The sequence below is a fragment of the Rattus norvegicus genome, chromosome 1 (genome assembly GCF_021556685.1).
Source record: "Rattus norvegicus strain SHRSP/BbbUtx chromosome 1, alternate assembly SHRSP_T2T, whole genome shotgun sequence".
NCBI lineage: Eukaryota > Metazoa > Chordata > Mammalia > Rodentia > Muridae > Rattus > Rattus norvegicus.
This window is the reverse complement of record NC_141534.1, coordinates 176,415,688-176,436,005: the sequence shown is the minus strand read 5'-3', so window position 1 is coordinate 176,436,005 and position 20,318 is coordinate 176,415,688. Positions and strand designations below refer to the sequence as shown.

General features: G+C 49.0%; 1 protein-coding gene across 10 annotated transcripts in view; it reads left to right on the top strand.

Moving 5' to 3' along the window:
- The window catches only part of Trim66 (tripartite motif-containing 66), a 68,091-nt gene that overhangs the window by 40,523 nt on the left and 7,250 nt on the right, over positions 1-20,318 (top strand). For 9 of the 10 annotated variants that reach the window (NM_001191839.3, XM_087570825.1, XM_087570811.1 and 6 more), the window contains 9 exon segments: positions 1,137-1,254; positions 2,738-3,648; positions 6,098-6,259; positions 15,910-16,431; positions 16,578-16,770; positions 18,104-18,164; positions 18,567-18,741; positions 19,012-19,298; positions 19,670-19,796. In NM_001191839.3, coding sequence (NP_001178768.1) covers positions 1,137-1,254; positions 2,738-3,648; positions 6,098-6,259; positions 15,910-16,431; positions 16,578-16,770; positions 18,104-18,164; positions 18,567-18,741; positions 19,012-19,298; positions 19,670-19,796 — 2,556 coding nt within the window. 10 annotated transcript variants of the gene reach the window in all.

Below are 20,318 nucleotides of genomic sequence, written 5' to 3'. Positions count from 1 at the left end.
GATGAATGTGTAGGTATAGGGACTGAGCTGGAGCAGATGGAAGTTGATTGGCATTAGAGAAACCAAGAATGATACACGTAACTATGTGCACTCAACAGGTTGCATTATGGGATATATCTGTATTTGCGTACATATATGCCTGCAAAAACAATGATGAGAAAGAAACCTTGGTGAGTGGTGCTAGTGCACGCCTTTAACAGCACACTTAGGAGGCAGAGGCAGGCTGATCTCTCTCTGTGAGTTCAAGGCCAGCCAAAGCTATACAGAGAAACCCTGTCTCAAAAACCAGAAAAAACCCAAACCCAAACCCAAACCAAAAAAAGGTGTAAATTTTAAGGAGAGCGGGGAGGGGTATATGCAAGGATTTGGAGGGAAGACAGGAAAGGGAGAAATTTTGTAATTAAAATATAATCTCAGAAACAAACAAAAGAGATCAAGACTAGGAACCGGGACTAGAGCTAACTGTAGAGTATTTGCCTAGAATGTTCAAAGCTCTAGGTTGATACCTAACACGCCGTAAACCAGATGCGGTGGTACGAGCGGGAAATGAGAAGTTTAAGGTCTTCCTTGGGTAGGTAATAGATTTGAAGAAGACCTGGGATATGTGAGACCCTGTCTCTAAAAGAAACCAAACCTAAAAAAATAAATCAAAGACTTAAGAGGTCAAGATGTCGATTGGGCCATATCTGGAAGCAGATGGCAGCAGGGTGTGACTGGACACTTGCCGAAGCCCTAAGTTATGGGAGAGTATGGAAGGCCAGCAGGCAAGAGCCGTGTCAGAGGAAGATGGCAGCCGGGTGGGATGACAGGCTTTACATGCTGGCAGAAGCAGAGCCATGGCCAGCTCAGACAGGGTCTGCACAGCTTTTAAGGTAGGTGACAGTGGGATGAATGGAGCAGCCTGGCTATTAGAAATCACTTGTAGCCAGGAAGAGATATGAGTGCAAGGGCTTTGAGAAGAGAAAGAGCACTGCCTGGGAAGATTGGGAGATCCTGGGGACACAGAACTGAGACGGTGGAGGATGACTAGGGGCCAGAGGGATACGACCTGGGCCCTTTAACCTGTCCAAAGCAGGAGAAAGGACTTGTCACGCAGGCACACACATCTAAATCTGTGACCTTGGCTCTGTTGCCAGATTGTGTTTCAGATGCAGCGGCTGCTGGAGACGAGTTGTAACACAGATCCTGGCTCTCCTTGGAGTATCAGATTCACTTGGGAGCCCAACTTCTGGACCAAGCAGCTGGCTTCCCTTGGTGAGCTGTGGCCTTTGGCCTGGGCATAGGCAACCTGCTGTGCTTTCTCAGTGGGTCAGCACACGCCTAAGAAAGTGCTGTGTGACTGCCATTGATCACCGAGCCAGTCAAGCCTTTTCTTCAGTAGAAGTGTGTAGGGATGGGGTGGTGTAGGGGTGTGTGTGTGTGTGTGTGTGTGTGTGTGTGTGTGTGTGGTGTGTATATGTGAGGGGGTGGGAGAGGGGTTGGGGGTAGGGTGGGGTGGGGTGCGGGGCAGGGAGGTAAATAATGGCACCATGGGACTCTGCAACACCACCTGAGATCTTAGCTTCTTGTTCTGTGTGAATGTCACTCCTTTCATCTTGGTGGTTTTATTGTGGGGAGGGGGGTGACAAGACAGTGACGTTCCTTCCCCTGAATGCTGTTTGGCAGTTCAGGTGAACATGTCTCTTTGCTGACATGGGGCATATGTGTGTGGTACAAGCTACACACTCCTCCTTTCGGGGTTGAAGTGCAAACAGAAGATTAATGGCTGTGTGCACTTTTCTTCTCTGTTGCAATTTCTGTCTCTAGGCTTAGTGTAGACAACATGAAAATGTGCTTGTGTTGACAGCCTAATGGCTTCTTAAACCAGCTACCAACTGCCACTTTGATTTGAGGCTGTTGATCTTATTGTGATTTTTGGCAAGTCAACGATACTAGATTTGTTTTTGTTTGCTTGTTTGTCTGGACAGGTCGGGTCGCATGTAGCTTAGGCTGACTGAGGGTGGCATTGAACTTGTAGCTCTCTTGGCTCTACCTCCCTTCTTGAGCGCCAGGGTTACAAGTGTGCACCACCATATCCAGTTTATGGCTCTGTGAACCGAACTCAGGTCTTTGCACAGGTTGGGCCACCAGATGAGCTAGATTTCTAGCCCCAGATTTAGGTTCTTGCTGCCCTCTCCCATTTGATTTAATTCCGAATTTGCCCTAGGCGATGTCTGGTGCTGAGCACTAAAGGACCAGAGGTAAATCAGACAGCTCCTTGGTCCTTTCTCAGCAAGTATCCTCAGAACCATGGGATGTAGGAGCAGTAGACAGAGAGAACACTAGAGTCGATGTTCTCACAGAGGCTCAGAAACCCCAAGGGCAGTGCCGGTGTCGGCCACCAACCTGGCATGGGTCTTGTATTACACCGTCTAACAGTTTCCCAGATGTGTGCCTAGAGGCTGTCTGTGTACCCTTTACTATTTTCCAATATTCTTCCTCCCCAACCCCATGTGGATTCTTTTAGCGCATCTCCATTGGACTGTTAGACTGCAGAGCAAGTGGATTTCCCAGTGGGGTTGAAAGGTTGATCATTTAGTAAAGGGTGACCCAGTTCCTCAAATACCCGTGGCCCCCTAAAGCAGGCTCCCGAAAGTGTCCCTCGAAGCATTGTTGACCGAGTCTGGGAGATCAGGGGGAATAGAAAAGAACAAAAGGGAGCAGTCGTGTCTTACCTTCAGAAATCTCTCTATTCCAGGCTGCATAACCACTGAAGGTGGACAGCTGACTCGGGCAGATGCTGCGCCTGCCGCTTATGGGAATTTACAGGGGCAGTCATCCTTTTATCAGAGCCACCAGGCCCCCATGGCTCAGCAGGAGGCGCTCAGCCATCCCTCACACAAGTTCCAGTCTCCAGCCCTGTGCTCCTCATCTGTCTGCTGCTCCCACTGCTCCCCAGTCTCGCCTTCCCTCAAAGGCCAGGTCCCCCCACCCAGCATCCACCCTGTTCACAGTTTCCGGCAGCCTTCTGAGATGGTGCCCCACCAGCTGGGGTCACTGCAGTGTCCCACACTGCTGCCCAGAGAGAAAGAGCCAGCCTGCAGTCCTCACCCACCCAAATTGCTGCAGCCCTGGTTGGAGCCACAACCTCCTGCAGAACAGGAGGGTACATCCCAAAGGCCAGGACAGCAGCTGGTTTCCCAGCCCGTGTGCATCGTCCCTCCACAAGATGTGCAGCCAGGGGCTCATGCCCAGCCCACCATACAGACACCCTCCATCCAAGTTCAGCTGGGCCACCATCAGAAGCTAAAGCTCAGCCACTTTCAGCAGCAGCCACAGCAGCAGCCACCACCCCCACCACCCCCACCTCTGCCCGCCCCCCAGCATGCACCTCCACCCTTGCCTCCATCCCAGCACCTGGCTTCCAGTCAGCACGAGAGCCCTCCTGGGCCTGCCTGTTCCCAGAATGTGGACATTATGCACCACAAGTTTGAGCTAGAGGAGATGCAGAAGGACTTGGAACTTCTCCTGCAGGCCCAGCAGCCTAGCCTGCAGTTGAGTCAGACCAAGTCTCCTCAGCACCTGCAGCAGACCATCGTGGGGCAGATCAACTACATCGTGAGGCAGCCGGCACCCGTGCAGTCCCAGAGCCAGGAGGATACCCTGCAGGTGAGCTGTCATCCCAGAACTTCCCATGGCACACAGCATCCAGGTTCCTTCATCAAAGAGTGGTCTTTAGTTTAGCCCTCACATTTGAAAGCTACCCCAACTCTCTCTGCTCAGCAAAGCTGTGGCAGACATAGTGGTGCATGGTCTGTATAGAGGTCTGGGCGCAGTATTCTTTACAGTGGCTTGACTTAGCCCTATCCCCAGGGATGACATTGGGGATTTTGACCATAGATAGTACCTTTGAAAACAAAACGATACTTGTGAGGGGTGGGGAGAGAAAGAGAGAGAAAGAGTGGGGAGAGGAGAAACGAGAAAAGTAACGAGGGGAGAGGGGAGAGAGGGTGAGTTGGGAGGAGAAGGGGGAGAGGGAAAAGGTGATGGGGGAAAGAGAGCAGAAGGAGTTGGTTTATGTAGAAGGTAGGGTTTAATATCGGGCATCTTCCTCTATTGCTTTTTGACCACCACCACCACCACCACCACCACCACCACCACCACCACCACCACCACCACCACCATCATCATCATCACCATAACAGTCTTATAGAACCTGGGTCTTGCCAATTTGGCTCAACTGGTTGGCTAGCAAGCCCCAGGGACCCATTTGTCTCCATATTCCCAGCACTGGGATTATCAGCTCCCACTGACCTTTCTTGACTTCTTTTTATGCGGGTTCTGGGGACCTGAGCTCAGAGTCTCATGTATAAGCACCATGGTAAGCACCAGTGTGACTCAAGCCCAACAGATGGTATTGTCAGAGTGGTGCTGAACCCCTGCCAGAGTCAGGATAAAGGGCAGCGATCTCTGCTGTGTCTGTGCAGCGTTTTGGGAGAGCTCAAGGAGTGGAACGAGGGTGGCATCAGACATCAGTGGGTGGCACTTTTACAACATCCCAAGGATAGTTTAAACTTTATTTCATATCTGCAAAGCTAGATATGCTCTTTTTGTACACATGCAGAATATCACATCAACAGCTGTGTACTGTAGGTGGTGCTACCCGTAGCTTGTAGATGTGGAGTGGGGTTGGTAAGGGCCAGCAGTTTGCCTAGAGACCATACAGTGTTGAGAAGAGGCGCTAAGCCTGGGATCTGGGTCTGCATATTTGTCTTTAATGCCACAGAAGAGGCTAGATCTCTCCCTAGGGAATGCTGGAGTATCGAACACTGACCCTGCTTTCTCACTGAAGATGACTGAGTTTGTTTATTGCTTTGGGATCTTTGCCGTTCCACGTCTTAATTCTTAGTTACTTTTCTCTAGATCTCCTGACCAGCCTGTTTCCCCACCCCTGGCCACATTTCCCACGGTGTTATCCCCTTTAACTCCATGATTACTCATCTTCAGAGAGGCTCTGGAGACTTGTTTCATCGTAAAACATAAAGCTTCACATTCATGCTTCCTAGATAATGTCTCCGCTGTCAACTCCTGAGGCCTGGTTCCTCTGAAGAAGTGTAAAATAATCTCTGTTGTGACAGAGCAGAGTGCAGGAGTCAGAGAGGGCCACAGGCTGACAGAAGTACAGACTGTGACAGACTTGACGCTTTCTCAGTGGTACGTTGTGGAGTGCTTGCTATCATGCACAGACTCTGGGCCTGAATCCTAGCACTGTAACAATTGACAGTGAAATAAACCCAGATTCAAACCACACTAACCAACCAGCTAACCAACTAGTCAGCCAACCAACCCATCACACATGCTTTTGGGTTAGGTCAAAACTCACGCACGTGCGTGGTGTGTGTGTGTGTGTGTGTGTGTGTGTGTGTGTGTGTATGAGTGTGCATCTGCATTTGTCTGCATGTGTTTATATAGGCCAGAACTCTGCTTTAGTTTCTTTTCAAAGCTTTGTTTATTTCATGTATGTGAGTACACTGTCACAGTCTTCACACACACACCAGAAGAGGGCATCAGATCCCATTACAGATGGTTGTGAGCCACCATGTGGTTGCTGGGAATTGAACTCAGGACCTCTGGAATTGCAGTCAGTGCTCTTAACCACTGAGCCATCTCTCCAGCCTTCTGCTTTAGTTTTTGAGATAGGGTCTCTCTCCTCTCCTCCTCTCTCAAGAGGATTTCTTTGTGTAGCCCTGGAACTTACTCAGTAGATCAGGCTGGCCTCAAACTCACAGAACTCTGCTTGTCTCTGCCTCCTGAAATCAAAGGCATGCACCACCACAGACTGGCTAGGCTGACTGGCTTATGAGCCTTTCTCTGCTCTCTATGTTAGCTCTGGAGTTCATTCCCAAGTCTTATGTAGGTTCTGGGATCTGAACGCAGGTCTTCTGCTTGTATTCCAGGCACTTTACTGACTGTGTCATTTCTCCAACCCAGACTATTTTTCTTCTTGAGAAAATTTAAGCCATTCAATGTGTATAAAACTGCTACAAGGGGTAGGGCCCATTAGTCCCTTAGTATTCTCTTTGGGGAAATCCATCCAGGGTTGTTATTTCTTTTCTAGGTTACAGAGGAACCACCAGCATCTGAGGGCCCAAAGCCAGCTCTACCTGTTGACAAGAATACTGCCACTTCCTTGTCCCAGACATCTGGGGAAGAAACTCCTCACAGTGCCCCTTCAGTGGACAGCAGCTCCCAGCACTCTTCTCCGAATGTGGTGAGAAAGGTACTAACTCAGCCTGACTTGGGATTTGCTGTCAGCCCTGACACCAGGCAGCTAGAGAAGGGTGATGGGATGCGGGGAGGTGTGTCCCTGTTCCAGCCCCGGAAGCTACCTTTGCCCCTAAGTCAGCAATGAAGGTCTTTCCCCACCTCCACTTGCACTCCCACATGGGCTTGCTGGGCTTCACTTAGAGTGGAAGGGGAAAGAGTCAATGTATTCTATGCTCAGAACGGAGTGTGGCACTTTACCATCCAACCTTGCCTTCCTAATGGCTGTCTGAGGTGAGCCTCACCACCGAGTAACTAAGGAAACTGAAGCCCTATGGCCTGTGGTTGCCAGGAGAGCTAAGCTTCTTAAGAACCCAAGGTGCAGCCTTTATCCTTTCTGCAATGTAAATGAGGGAAGATATTTTATGTGACTCCACTACCCAAAGTTATTGGCCTTAGGCTAGAACCTGTGGAATTGGTTAGGTGCATGGACAGCAGAGATGTCCTTGCAGAGGCAGCTGAGCACCTGCAGAACAGACATGGAGTCCACCTGAAGATGAGTTATCAGAGGCCTCTTGTCTAGTCGTCCTCTCGTTTGCAAGCACTCACTGGCCCTGGCAGTACCCAGCTCCTGACAATTCCTGAGCTCTCTCTGCCTTCTTTCCTCTCTGTCCTCCGCCTAGGTGGACTGTGTCATGCTCTCCGTCTTACCTGTGCCTTCCTGAGGCCCGTGCCCCCAGTCTTCCTGGTCCTCCCTCAAGTCCTGGCTCTAAAGCCCTGTTGGCCAGTCTGTACAACTCCCAGCTTGCCCATCCGTCCCCCAGTATCCCTCTGGTTTGCAGCTTGCTTCTGCTAGTTACCCCATGCACCCCCCCATCTTCTTAGGAGTACTGTGCTCTAGATCAGTCGGCCTCACCGTGCTCAAGAAGTGCTTTAGAGGGGCTGGGAATTTAGCTCAGTGGTAGAGTGCTTACCTAGGAAGCGCAAGGCCCTGGGTTCGGTCCCCAGCTCCGGAAAAAAAAAAAAAAAAGAACCAAAAAAAAAAAAAGTGCTTTAGAAAAGGAAGCAAAGGTAGAAATGAATGTTGACTAGAAGCTTCAAGTGACTCTCAAAGACCTGACACTAGTGGCCTTTTGTCTATGGCTCTCCTGTTTTACCTACTATGTTGAAAATGGTTTGGTCTACATGTGCTGCAAATAGGCCCTGTGTAGGTCTTAGTAGCCATCTAATCCACCTATTTGTTTATTCATCCAATGTTAACGAATTTTACACACATTCACACAAGTGCACACATGCGTACTAGAATTTCAAATGTTGTAGGTGCTCAGCACATACTGGTGTGCAAGGTGGTCCATCTCACGGTGGAGTTGCTGTCTGGTGACAGATAAACAGTAAATTGTGATGGTGGGCCACAGCAGTCATTGAGGTGCACCTGCCTGGAGCACTTACCTTGGAGAGAGGAGGCTGCTCACAGGACACCTCCTGGATGTGAAGGAGTTGGGCTAGTTGAGGGAGAAAGGTTACAGTGGAAAGAAATGGCAGCCTTGGTAGGTTAAAGCTGAGAGAAAGCCGGGGCTCTCACAGGGGTTTTAGATGAATGGGCTTGGCAGGAACAGGAAATGCCCTTGGGAAGGGGAGTGGCTGGAAGGCCTTGCCTTTTATGCTTGGATTTGGAATTCAGTGTTGGGGTTGGGGGATTGACTGAAGGATTTTCAGGTAAGAGGGATATTTGAGAGGTCACTTCAACCAGAGGTCAGTGGTACAAAAGAACAGTACTGAGGAAGTTAAATGAAGATAGAGGCTGTGGGAAGGAAGAGGAAGCCAAGACTTCAAGGACTATCAGATATCAAGAGCTTTGAATCCAGTGTCTGATCAATGACAGGAAGTGAGGCAAAGTCCTTTGGCTCAAAACCCCAGTCTGTCTTGGTCCAGGGAATGGGAACATGTGAGAAAGAAGATCCTGACAGGAAGGAGGGATGTCGGTTTGAATTGCCAATGCTCTCCCTTGGCAAACACATTAGAAGATGAGCCAAAGCAGCCATTATCAGTTCCCAGAATTCATCAGGAAGTCAAGGACTTGCTGGTGCTTAAGTGGTGGGAAAACCATGCAGGAAAAACACTGCTCTTGTTTGGGATGGGGGCAGGGGTTGGGGTGGGGTGCACAGCTGTGTTCTTACATATAGTGTGGAGGAAAGGAGGGGACCACATTCAAGCACAGAGACTGTAACCTGTATGAGTGACTCTAGGGCTCTTTGAGTAACAAAGGGAAATGTTCATTCTGGGTGTCTGCAGCTTGACAATGGAGTTAGTCAGCTCTCTAACTTCTTGTTCTCAACTGTTCTCTGTCCTCATGACTGGCCTGGGCCCATGTTATGATTAAGGTAAGGGGCAGGCAGGTGGGGTGGTACTGTCAAAGGTGTTTTTATAACGCTTCGTGTCTGAGGTTCCCAGTAAAGGGCTGTTATTGTGGTCCAGAGGAAGCTTTGGGATGGCAAAGAGACCACAATAAGGAAAAGTGCTCTAATTTGAAGGGATTGTTGCACTCTCTGTGTGCGTGCGTGCATGTGCATGTGTGTGTGTATGTATGTGTGTATGTGTTTTGTTGTTGTTTCAAGACAGGGTTTCTCTGTGTAGCCTATGCTGTCCTAGAACTCACTCTGTAGACTAGGCTGACCTTGAACTCATTGATCCATCTGTCTCTGTCTCCTGAGCACTGGGATTAAAGGTGTGCGCCACCACTGCCAAGCCTGGGATTTATTGCTTTTAAACTGGGGTTGAGTGAATAAAAGATATGAAACTCGAAGATACCAAATATTTTGAGCACCTCACTATTGAATGATAATTTATGTGAACTTAAAAACAGTTTTCCACAGGTTTTTTTAAAATGACAATTCCACTTTGTGTCTTTGTTTATCCTAGCAATACTATGAGGAAGCCACTTTCTTATTTCCCTTTGAAAGATGTGGAAACTGAGACACACAAAGATTAAGTGACCCATCTAACAGTTACACAGTGTCTATGGGCAATGTTAGAATCAGAACACAGGCTCCTGACTCAAGATGTTCTCAGAGATTGGGTTCATTGGCTTCTCTGTGCACTGCAGTGGGAGAAAGAGGACTCCATTTTGGCCTCTCACCTACTGGATTTTGTCTTTGAAGTAGCCTGGGGCTTTGCTGGAGAGTCCTTAAGACCTGGCTTCCTTTGGCCTTTGTCGCCTTTGGTAAAAGTGTTTGGGTCTGCAGCCACTCCTCAGCTTGTGCTGCCCTATGGGTTCCAGGGAAGCGAAATGCCGCTCGGAAGGCCCTAGGCCAAAGGAATCTGGCTGCAGGCCTTTCAGTGTGCATTCCATGCCAGCTCTATTGCCACTAGGACTTTGATTAGAGCAGCGCCCGTGCTGCTGCTAAGTGAAGCACAGTGAAGACGTTGCAGCTGAAGATGAGCTATGGAAGCTTAGAACAAGTCTTCTAGAAGGAGAAACCCTGCACTCTCATCCTGTCCCACTACCTTCCAGGCACCCAGCAGGATGTTTTGACTTTGATTCCCAGGCACTGGCTGTTGCCTAAGCTTCCTAATCTTAGTTCAGCTACTCTGGAAAGTGCCATGGTCTCAACTCTACAACTCAAGCTCCTTACAATCCCCGTAAATCTGGAAGACATTTTTGTTGGCTTCTTTTCATACTTCTGAACTAATGATTCTGTGAAGAAAACAAATGAACTTATCTTTGGAGCACTCGCAGGGGGCCATAGGCAACACAGAGCCCAGCCCAGTCCCTCATCGCCTGCAAGTGAGCTCTCTGCTGAGTAGAGTGCAGCCCCAGTTCCTCTGTAAAGGACTTGAAGGTCACTGGGGTGCTCCTCATGGTTAAAGTGGAGTCTGGGTTGTATTTCCTGTGACCAGGTTATTGAGATACGCAAATGAACGAAGGACAATGGCTGAGGTGGAAAGCAGCTATGCCATTATCAAAGCATGATGACACCCGAACTCTCTTTTTTAAAGATTTATTTATTTTATGTATATGAGTACACTGTCGCTGTCTTCAGACACACCAAAAGAAGGCATAGGATTCCATTACAGATGGTTGTGAACCACCATGTGGTTGCTGGGAACTGAACTCAGGACCTTGGAAGAGCAGACAGTGCTCTTAACTGCTGACACCTCTCCAGCTGACGCTGTCTCTCCAGCCCTAGACACCTAACTGTTAACTCTTATAACAGCTCCATGAGATTTACATCAGCCTTTGGAAGAGGACATTCTAGCCCAGAGATGAGAAATGACTCACTTCTGTCGGCCTGACATATATGAGAAAGCACATCTTGTCTTCACATCCCTGAATCCACTGTTGTGGACCAGATCCTGGATAGTCAACCTCAGCAGTGATCCACAGTCATGTAAAGTGGTCCTGAAAGTAGTCAGTGTTCCCTGGGCTTTCTGAGGACATGTCCCAGGTCCTGGTCAGCACCTGCAGAACTATGCTACAATCTGTTCTCTCCTTTAGGAGCCAACCCAAACACTTCTCGCTTGCCCATGAATGTATCCCTTTCAGAAGCTCTCTCTTTAGTTCTCATAACGTCCTTCTGGACCAAGCCTAAGACTCTTGCCCACATCACCTGGTCCACAAGGAAACAGGCACTTACTTATTCACAGGCTTGAGGGGCTCCCCCAGTATCCTGAGCAGACTTGCCCAAGCCTCTAAGGTTTTAGTGAGTTTCACTCTGCTGGCTTTCATTGCAGACTTACTGAACTCCACTTATGCCTTTCCTCTTCCTCCCACCTCAGTCTCTAGAATCCTCTTTGCTTCTTTGCTTTCCACAGATCATCAAGGCCCTGGGTGCTTTTTCAAGTCTTTTATCTCCTTTGACCCATTTGACTCTGGTCAGAGGGAGTGCCCATCAGAGTAGCTTTAATTAACAGGGGACTCTTGAGATGCGTGAGAGCTCACTGCCAGTGAGAACAATACTATTATTAAAGGTCGACATGTGAAAGGGATATGTGACACCCACTAGACTAGGTTAGTTGCTTCCTCACCTGCCTTGTTGGGCTGTTCTGTGATCGCCTACTGTTAAAAAACCAGCCTGCCTATCTGAAGCTGTTAAAGCACTCAGATATTTTGAGCACTTATAGTCATAAATCAGTTTACCTCTGTATGGTAAATTACCTCTCCTTATCTGTAACCCCAGCCAGAGAGAGAGCGTTCAGTGTGTGTCTAAGACACAGCTCCTGAGTCATTGCCCCTTTCCTACTGTAATCAGTCCAGTGCTCTTTGGTAATATTAACCAAACAACCTGAAATCAGAACCTCTCTCTCTCTCTCTCTCTCTCTCTCTCTCTCTCTCTGTCCCTCTCTCTCGGTGTGCGGCTTTGAGACAGGGTCTCTCTGTGTGGTCCTGGCTGTCCTGGAACTCTCTGCAGACCACACTGGCTCACACTCAGGAATCAGGGATTCTCCGGCCTCTGCCTCCTGAGTGCTGGGACTAAAGGAGTTCACGGCCATGATCAGCCTAAGAAGCGGCTCATTCTCTACATTCAAGCAACGAGGAGATTAGAAGTAGGGAGTTAGGATTTATATGATGCAAGTCCCCAAGAAAGAAGACGACAACTTCACCTGAAGAAAGGCCACCATATGAGGTTGCTGAAAGGACACGTTAAGCTTCCACTCTGAAGAGACCCTGAAACCATCACTGGACTCCGAGCATTTTCAGCCGTTCATTTGTGTGTTTGGTTCCATTTGTTCTGCTTAGTGAGACTGTCATAGTTAAAGTTTTAGAAGTCATCCCACCCAAAAGAATGGCTGTTTTATTTTGTTCTGTTTTCTAGACAGGGTTTCTCTGTGTAGCCCTGACTGTCTTGAAACTCACTCTGTAGGGCAGGCTGGCCTCAAACTCAGAGATCGGCCTGTCTCTACCTCCTGAGTGCTGGGATTAAAGGCATGGGTCACCACTGCCCAGCAAAAATAATGTTCTTAAACTAATCTATTTTGTTGTTAAAAAAAGTATGTTTCAGATAATGGGGGATGAGTCGATGAGGAACATTATGCCGTATACTGCTTTATCTGCAGAAATGTTATCTTGCTGGAAGAACCAGAGACATAATAAACTCAGGACATGTATGCTATGTGTCTGTTTATTATTTCACAATTGCTTCTCACTAGGATACTGAATTTCTAGCCAATGGCAAAAAGTTAAGATCATCCAGCAGGCTTCCCAGGCTAGACCAAGATTCCTATTCTTGGGCCTAGATGGACTTGGGAAATCTGGGTAATCACTGTGTCTCAATTTTCCTTCTTGTTACTGAATTTTGAGAATACCATGTGGCAAACACTAGAACAGTATTGTCAATACATTGAACTCCAGAGGGAGACGTAGGTGGTGAAGTGGGAGAGGGCGGGCAGCAGGTTACAGGAAAACCACTAGACAGGTCAAGGGCTGTGTAAAGAACTGCATGGGTGGTTGCAAGAAAAGACAGACAGGGAGATCTCAGGCAATCTGGTAAGTGAGGACAGATGAAAAGACAGAGGAGTGTTCACACAGGCAGACAAAAAGGAGGAGATAGGCCTGGCATGGAGCCCAGTTGCTTGCTTAGCGTGCGCAGTACCCTGAGTTCCATCTTTAGTGCCTCGTAGAACTGGGTGTAGTAGGGAGCACTTGAAAGGTGGAGGCAGGAAGATCAGAAGTTCAAGGTCTTCCTCAGCTACACAGCGAGACCCTGTCTCAACAAACAAACGAATTAATGAGATGGGGAGGGCAAAAGTCCCTAACGCACAGGTGTGGAGGAGGAGGAAGTTAGGAGCAGGTGAGCTGATGCTAAACTAACTAAGGGTATTAAGAATGGGTTCTTAGTCTCAGGGTGGTCGCCCCTCGTCCTCTAAAGACCTGAGTTCAGCAACAGCACAAATGTTTCTTGGTATTTTGACTCTTCCTTTCTGAACTAGAAAATAGTTGACTTTCACTTGCAAACTTCAAAATACATACTTTATGAGGCCTGAAGGTTTTATGTGTGATGGTGAGGTGTCCGTCTCCAGTTAGCAGTTCAGATTGGTTAGTAGAAAGCCATGCTCGTGTGAGGCCTTATGGCAGGAATCCACTTTTGTTCTTTCTTGCTTGGCCTCTGAACCACACTGGGTACTGCAAAGTGTACCTTGCCTCCTGGCAGAAGCTCTTTCTGTGAGTGAAGCCTTGGTCATTGTGAGGCCACATTCCCAAGCCCTTCTCCAACCCCGGGGTGCTCTTAGAAGCCCTGCTCTCCTCCCTGGCTCTACTCGCGTCTGTGGTCCTGCTCTAGCTCCACTCACTTGTGGCCCTGACAGCAGAATATCACGAAGCTCTTGATTCTCCACTTCTTGCACATGAAATAAGTACATTTTAGTTTAGTGGTAGGTGGCACTATGTTCCACAGAGACAGAAAAGTATCAAAAGTACTTAACATGGTTTAGATAGGTCCCAGAAATGCCATGTATGTGCATATGTGCATGCATGTATGTGTGTATGTGTGAAGTTATTTATTTTATGTATAGGATATGGGCTTAACTGAGACAGTGCATGTAAACCCCAGTCACTTACCTTACATGTAATAATAATAAAAATAAATAATAAACGAATCACTAGACTTCAGCTCTCCAGGCCAACCCGATTCTGGGGAAGACGTGCAGAGTCAGTTGTGAGCAGGACAAAGCTGGTGTTTACCCGCCTCAGCATTTCTAGATTCAATAGTAGTCCCTCGATACTGTTTTGAAATTTCGATTAGCTCATCATGCCACGTATTCACTGGGACACTGCTTTAGGGTCTAGGAATAAAGTGGGTAAACAAGGTACACCAAAGTCTATGCTTTGAGGGCGTTTAGTTTCACAGGGGACAGCAACTGGTCAATACATCACAAAAGGACCGGGAGGCTGAAAGGACCAGTATTATGGGAGCATCATGGAGTGGGGATATGGTCTACACTTGAGGATAAAAGAACCTTACAACAACAGCAGCAGCAACCGCCACCACCAGCACACCCTGGCAGTGGTGCAGAGCTCTATTTGGCAAGAGGACAGGGAGCTAAAGCAAGAGAAATGTTCTGTGCAGAGAAAGCAGGCTCTCTGGAAGGGGGCGAGGGCTGCCAGGGTCCTCTGATTTGTTTCAGGAGCTTAAAGACTGTGTCTGAAGGCCTGGATCACGGAGTGGCACCGGGTGGGTTGTTTGATTCGGGGCTGTTAAGGATGAGGCACAGGTCACCTGGGTCTTGGGAGTCTCTTGGGCATGTTTGTATTCATCCCGAGGGACTGAGCACGCTGCAGGGTTTAATGAAAAGTGGTGTGGCCTGTTGGGTGTTTCCAAGTGTGTCTGCTCAAAGGAGGCCACTCCTGTTGTCTAGGAGACAGGAAAGTAGGTTAGGGGTTGGCACTGCAGAAGTAATGGTTAGATCTGAATCACAGGGCCTAGTGTTAGCTTGGGGGCAGGAAGGGGTGCCCCTATGATGTTCCCTCCTCACATCTGACTTTCAGAGCTATGCCACCAGGCATGGCACTCATGGGAAGGAAGATCTTCTTTCTTTACTAGGGAAAAGCTTTATTATCTTTATATTGAAACCTGAGAACGTATTGAAGTGTTTACTGCCCTCGGGAAATTTGAGCACTTCACACATGGGGAAGAAAGACAGGTTTGGGACATTGATCTTGAGAGTCTAGAGCTGCACACTCTGGTGCTTCCTCTTTGATTTTTCAAAAGCAGACAAACTGCTGTAGATTCAATCTTTTTTTTTCCTTCAAGCACAGGCTTGTTAAAGTCCTGAATTCATGAAAGTTACATTTAAAACTGGTCTCCTGCCTTCTCACTCCGTCAAATCTGTTTCTTCAAATCTGAAAACCCATATACAATCAGCTACTGAAATCACCCCCGCCTTCTCCCTTTCATTAATGTTTTAAGTCACCTCTTAGGCTTCTGGGTGGTTAGATTTCTGATTGGAACAGTCTGAGCCCATTTGATGGCCCCACCCCTCCGGCCATGTTAGGAGTCACTCTGAAGTTCCCTTTCTGTGCTTTGGAGCGACACTTGGCAGGTATACCAGGGCTAGAAAAGACCTTCTGTTACCTTGATGAAATCCAATGCTAGTACAAGCTGAAGCTTGCTGCAAGTTCTGGAGTTGACCTGGGTTCCCCTGGACAGAATGAGATTCTTTGGAACTTTGGGCTTGCTTTCCAAGGAGCAGTTCTGAAGCAAATTACAGCTTGATCCATGAGATTCCTTAAAGGGAAGGAAGAGGAGCCACAGATAGTATTCATCAAGACTAGAAATGTGAAATTAGAAAGTCCCAAGACACCTTTGCTTAAGTACAGGACTAGAGTTGGGAGACACAGGCCATGGGACATGTAGTCCAGGTCAGATGGTCAGATGGTCAGATGGTCAGATGGTAGGGTCTCTCCTTTTCTTCTGTCTCTGTTGCTTTTAAAAAAAACACACACACACACACACACACACACACACACACACACACACACACACCCTTTAGTTTGTGCCTCCCTCTACTCCTTGGTGGTGGGAACTGGGACAGCCCTTCACATGCTGCCTTAGCTCCCAGGAGCAGCCCGTAAATGCAGGCAAATGGAAGTTCAGAGCTCTTGAGGGGTGGGTCCCCCTCTTCTTACATTCCCAGTTGACAGTTCGACTCTACCTATGCCCCTTTCTGCAGCACGCCACCTCAGTGAGCATCATGGGCTTCTCCAACACTGTGGAGATGGAATTGTCATCTACGAGGCTGGCGAGGACCATCGAGCCACAGATCCACAGGGTGAGCAGCCTGACGGCTGCTCCCACCCACACAATTCCGAGCTTACTGAGTGGCCCCTCACAAACTGTGTCCAGCCTGATGAGTGTTTCAAACCATGCCATGCCAAGCCTGACAGCCAGCCACCTGCAGCCTGTGCCAAACCTTGTGCGTGGCGCCTTCCAGTCCACGCCCAACCCGAGGGGTGATTCCTCCCAGGCCATCACAAGCCTGGCGAGCACGCACTCACAAGCTGGGCCCAGCCTAGTGTCTGGGCACACCCAGGCTGTGCCAAGTCTGGCCACTTGTCCTCTGCAGGGCATGCCTCCAGTTTCTGACCTGCACGTGGAGCCCAGATCCGTATCCAGTCCTGGGTCTGGCCCAACTGCAGAGAGCCTGGGACCCAGGGATGGGGCTGAGTCCTCCCTGGGGAATGCCTTGTGTAAGGTAGGTCTTAGGAAAGTGGCACTCAACTTTTGTTTATGATGATGCAAAAGGGTGGCCACTGGCAGCCTCTTATCTTAGCCTTAACTTAGCAGTTCTACTGATGGCCACAGTGTCAGGTTTGATTGTTGACTTTTCACCTTTGACAGCTGGAAAGTGAGGATGGTACCCGTTTCACAGACTCAGTAGGACAAGGTCCCACAGCCCCCAGTCTGGATGATCCCAAGGATTTGGCTATTCCCTCAGAACTGGAGGAACCAATTAACCTGTCTGTGAAAAAACCTCTCTTGGCTCCAGTGATCAGCACAGCTGCTGCCCCGCAGCAGTCCCGGAACCTGAAAGGTGAGGCTTGAGTGAGTCTTTGCCGTCGGCCACAGCCCCGATCAGCTCACTCAGCACCTCCAGGCATGGTGCGCGGTCGGCCTCAGTCTGGGGAATGCTTATAAGTCTGAGTTTGCTTCTGTCCCTCAGAAGTAACGCACATGCTTCTGCATCCCTAACCCTGGGCAGCACTGGTCTGTGTGTGGCCCCCTCGATACCTTCCCTACAGAACACATCCTGGGGAGCCCAGCTTTGTATGCAGGCACAGTGGAAGGAATCACTCCAGAAGAGCTAGCCTTGGCAAAATGTTGAGTGAAAGGGCACATCTGATGGATGTCCTTTGTGAAATGGGTATCTGCCATCTGCCTCAGTAAACGGGACTCATTAAACTACTGCATAGGGTTGGGGGACAAAAGAGCACAGTGAAATCACTCAGCTACCCATTCTATAACAGCAGCAAGAGTTTTCCAAGTACTCATCAGTCATGTGGATTTGAGCAATGCCTCATAGTGAAGGGACTTTGGACCCCTGGATTTCTTCTTAGGGAGTTGGTTTTTTTCCTTCCATCATGTGGTTCCTGGGGTTTGAACACAGGTTGTCAGACTTGATAACAAGCACTAAACCCATGAGCTGTCTAGCCAGCCCCCTGATTTCCCTTTCTTAAAGTGGTTCAGTGTTTTGTTTCATCTGATAAGGGCTAATCAAGAAGTTAGAGTGAACTACTGGCCACTTAGGACTTTTTCTTGTATGATATTATTATTTTGAAATGGATCAGTCTATTTGTAGGCCCCCAATACATACAAGAACAACAATTCCACCCACTAGATTATTTTTCTCTTTGTATTGACAGACCAACTGAAAAGTCGTTGGTCCTTATTACATAGAGGAATAACCCTATTTTATGTGCAACTGAATGAACATTTTAGACCCAGCTTTGCCCAAGGAGAGTGAGTAGGACAGTGCTGATAAACGGGAGCTCCTGTTTGTGCCCCACTGCTGTTCCCCACTCATCCGTGTTGATTGCTGTGCGCTGGCTTCCAGGGGAGCTGCAGTAGCAGAGGCTGCAGAGAATGACAAGAGATAATACTAGTGATGGGAAACAGGCGATTTCTAAGCTCTTTGCTGTTGCCTGTCGGCAGCCTCTGAGAATCGTCTGCCCTCTTCTTTGCCAAAAGGATCATGGGTTTCATTCTCCCGTAGCATTGTCACCACCAGGATGAATACACTGTTGGTAACAATTGCGTGGCAGGTGTGTGACCAAAAGTTCGGAGGATAGAGAGAAGTGGAGGGTCTCAGTGATAGAATCTTGCCACAAATGCATGTCACGGCTCTTTCATTTGTCTTTTTCTTTTAGAATATGAGAATTTTGAACAAGGAGCCCTAGAGCTGGATACAAAAGAGAATTCGAACAGCAGGTAATGGCTCTTGGCCAACTTTCTCACCCTCAGCTTCCTGTCCTGAGAGGTTGGTACAGGAAGTAATCCTGTACATGAACTAGAAGCAGAGTTTTGTCTATACCCATTGTCACCTCCTGCAGACCCTCAAGTGGGTCGCTGTGGTTGGACGCCTGTGACAGTTGTGGGCAGGCATCGTTAGGTAGGCACTTGCTCTTCACGGAGCCCTCTTTTGACTACAGATGGTTGGAGATCTTTCCGGTGTCTGACAGGATTGGCAGGGTGGAGCTTCACAAGGGGCAGAATGTGGATCTGGAAAGGGTTAACCGAGGAAGCCTTGAACGGCATTCTGTTGTGGGACCATAAATGAGCCTGAGGTATCTGCGGCTCCTGCTGAGACCCAGGGTGTCTCTTTTACTATAGCGCTATTGGCAGTGAGCCCAAGATCCCCTATGTGCGACTGGAGAGGCTCAAGATCTGTGCTGCCCCATCAGGAGAGATGCCTGTGTTCAAGTTGAAGCCCCAGAAAAATAGCCAGGATGGGAGCTTCCTCCTGGTGATTGAGTGTGGCGCCGAGTCTTCCAGCATGTCCATTAAGGTATGGTCCAGGAGCTTGGTCCAGGAGCTCCTCTTCTTTGTTGCTGCTGGGCCTTTTGTGATCTCCAGTGGGACTGTAGCTAGCCTTGTCCTATGCTGTGTGGGATCTGTGAGATACAGCAGGGTTGAGCTGGGATTTGGCTGGTTTGTGGCCCTGGAGTAAGAGGTCCTTGTAGCAAGTGCTCCGTTTCTGTCCATCTTCCCGTCCCCAGCCCTGCCAACCACTTTTCCATGCTGTACTCCAACTGCTCAGACTCACTTCTTCCCCAAGGTCAGCCAGAGCAGCCTGTCTGATGCCAACCAGGGCCCAGGTCTCGGGGGAAGAAAGGTCACTGTCACATCTCTGACTGGGCAGCGGCCGCTAGAGGTGGACGGCACATCTGATGAACACAGACTCATTCCCCGAACTCTGGGAGCCAAGAAGTGCATCCCAGCTCCCATAGAGAATGAGGACTTCTGTGCTGTGTGCATCAATGGTGGGGAGCTGCTGTGCTGTGACCGCTGCCCCAAAGTGTATCACCTTTCCTGCCATGTGCCAGCCTTGCTCAGCTTCCCAGGGTGAGTCATGCCATCACCTGGCTAGTAGCATTAACTTCAGGGTCATATCATGATTCTGACCGGGCCCACAGCACTCCCAGGATGGACTTACTTGGGCCTGAACCAAGTCCAGATCTGTGAGGCTGTAGACTGTGCAGTGGTGCTTCTGCAACAGATTTGTCTCATGCTTGGCCCTGCTCCCTGCTATCTCCTGTGCTTTTCTGAATTCATGCCATCTTCATTTATTTCACTTCTTTCAAGCTTGTGGCTAGTAGGCATCCAGTCATTGATGCAGTTTCTTACTTCATCATCACCCCACTTCTCTATGCCTATTCTGGGCAGAGGGTCAGGGAAGGATGCTGAGTTCTAATATGGCCCCACCTTCTGTGCAGGGGAGAATGGGTGTGCACCCTGTGCCGCAGCCTGACGCAGCCTGAGATGGAGTACGACTGTGAGAACGCACGCTACAGTCATCCTGGAGTGCGTGCACTTCCTGGCCTGAGCATGTATGACCAGAAGGTAGGGAGGGTTTGGGGAAATGTCTTCTATGTGAGGCAGTCCCTTGTGCCTACAGAGAAGTCTTTGCTCCGAGAGGATGGCAAGCCTTTTTTGGGAGGGGGGTGTTATTGGTCAGCTTCCCATCATTGTGACAAAATAACCAGGATAGTCAACTTACAGCACAACAGGTCTATTATGACTCAGGGCTGCATTTCATGGTCACTCGGTCTCATTGTTCCCAGGGCTGTGGAGGGGCAGGAACATTACAGTGGGGAGTGTGTGGGAGGACAGAGCTTACCTCATGTATGTCAGAAGGCAGGAACAGAGAAGGGGCTCCGGGGACAAACTGTACCCACTTCCTCCTACTCGTCACCACCTCTTAAAGGTTTGGCAGCTCCTATCAGTCCAGAAGTGGACTGATCCTTATGTAAGGCCAGAGTCCTGATTAAGTCACCTTCCAAAGGCCCTGCCTCCTAACTGTTGCCCTGGGACCAAGCCTTCAACACAAGAGCTTCTGGCATGCGTGCATTCATGCATGCGTGT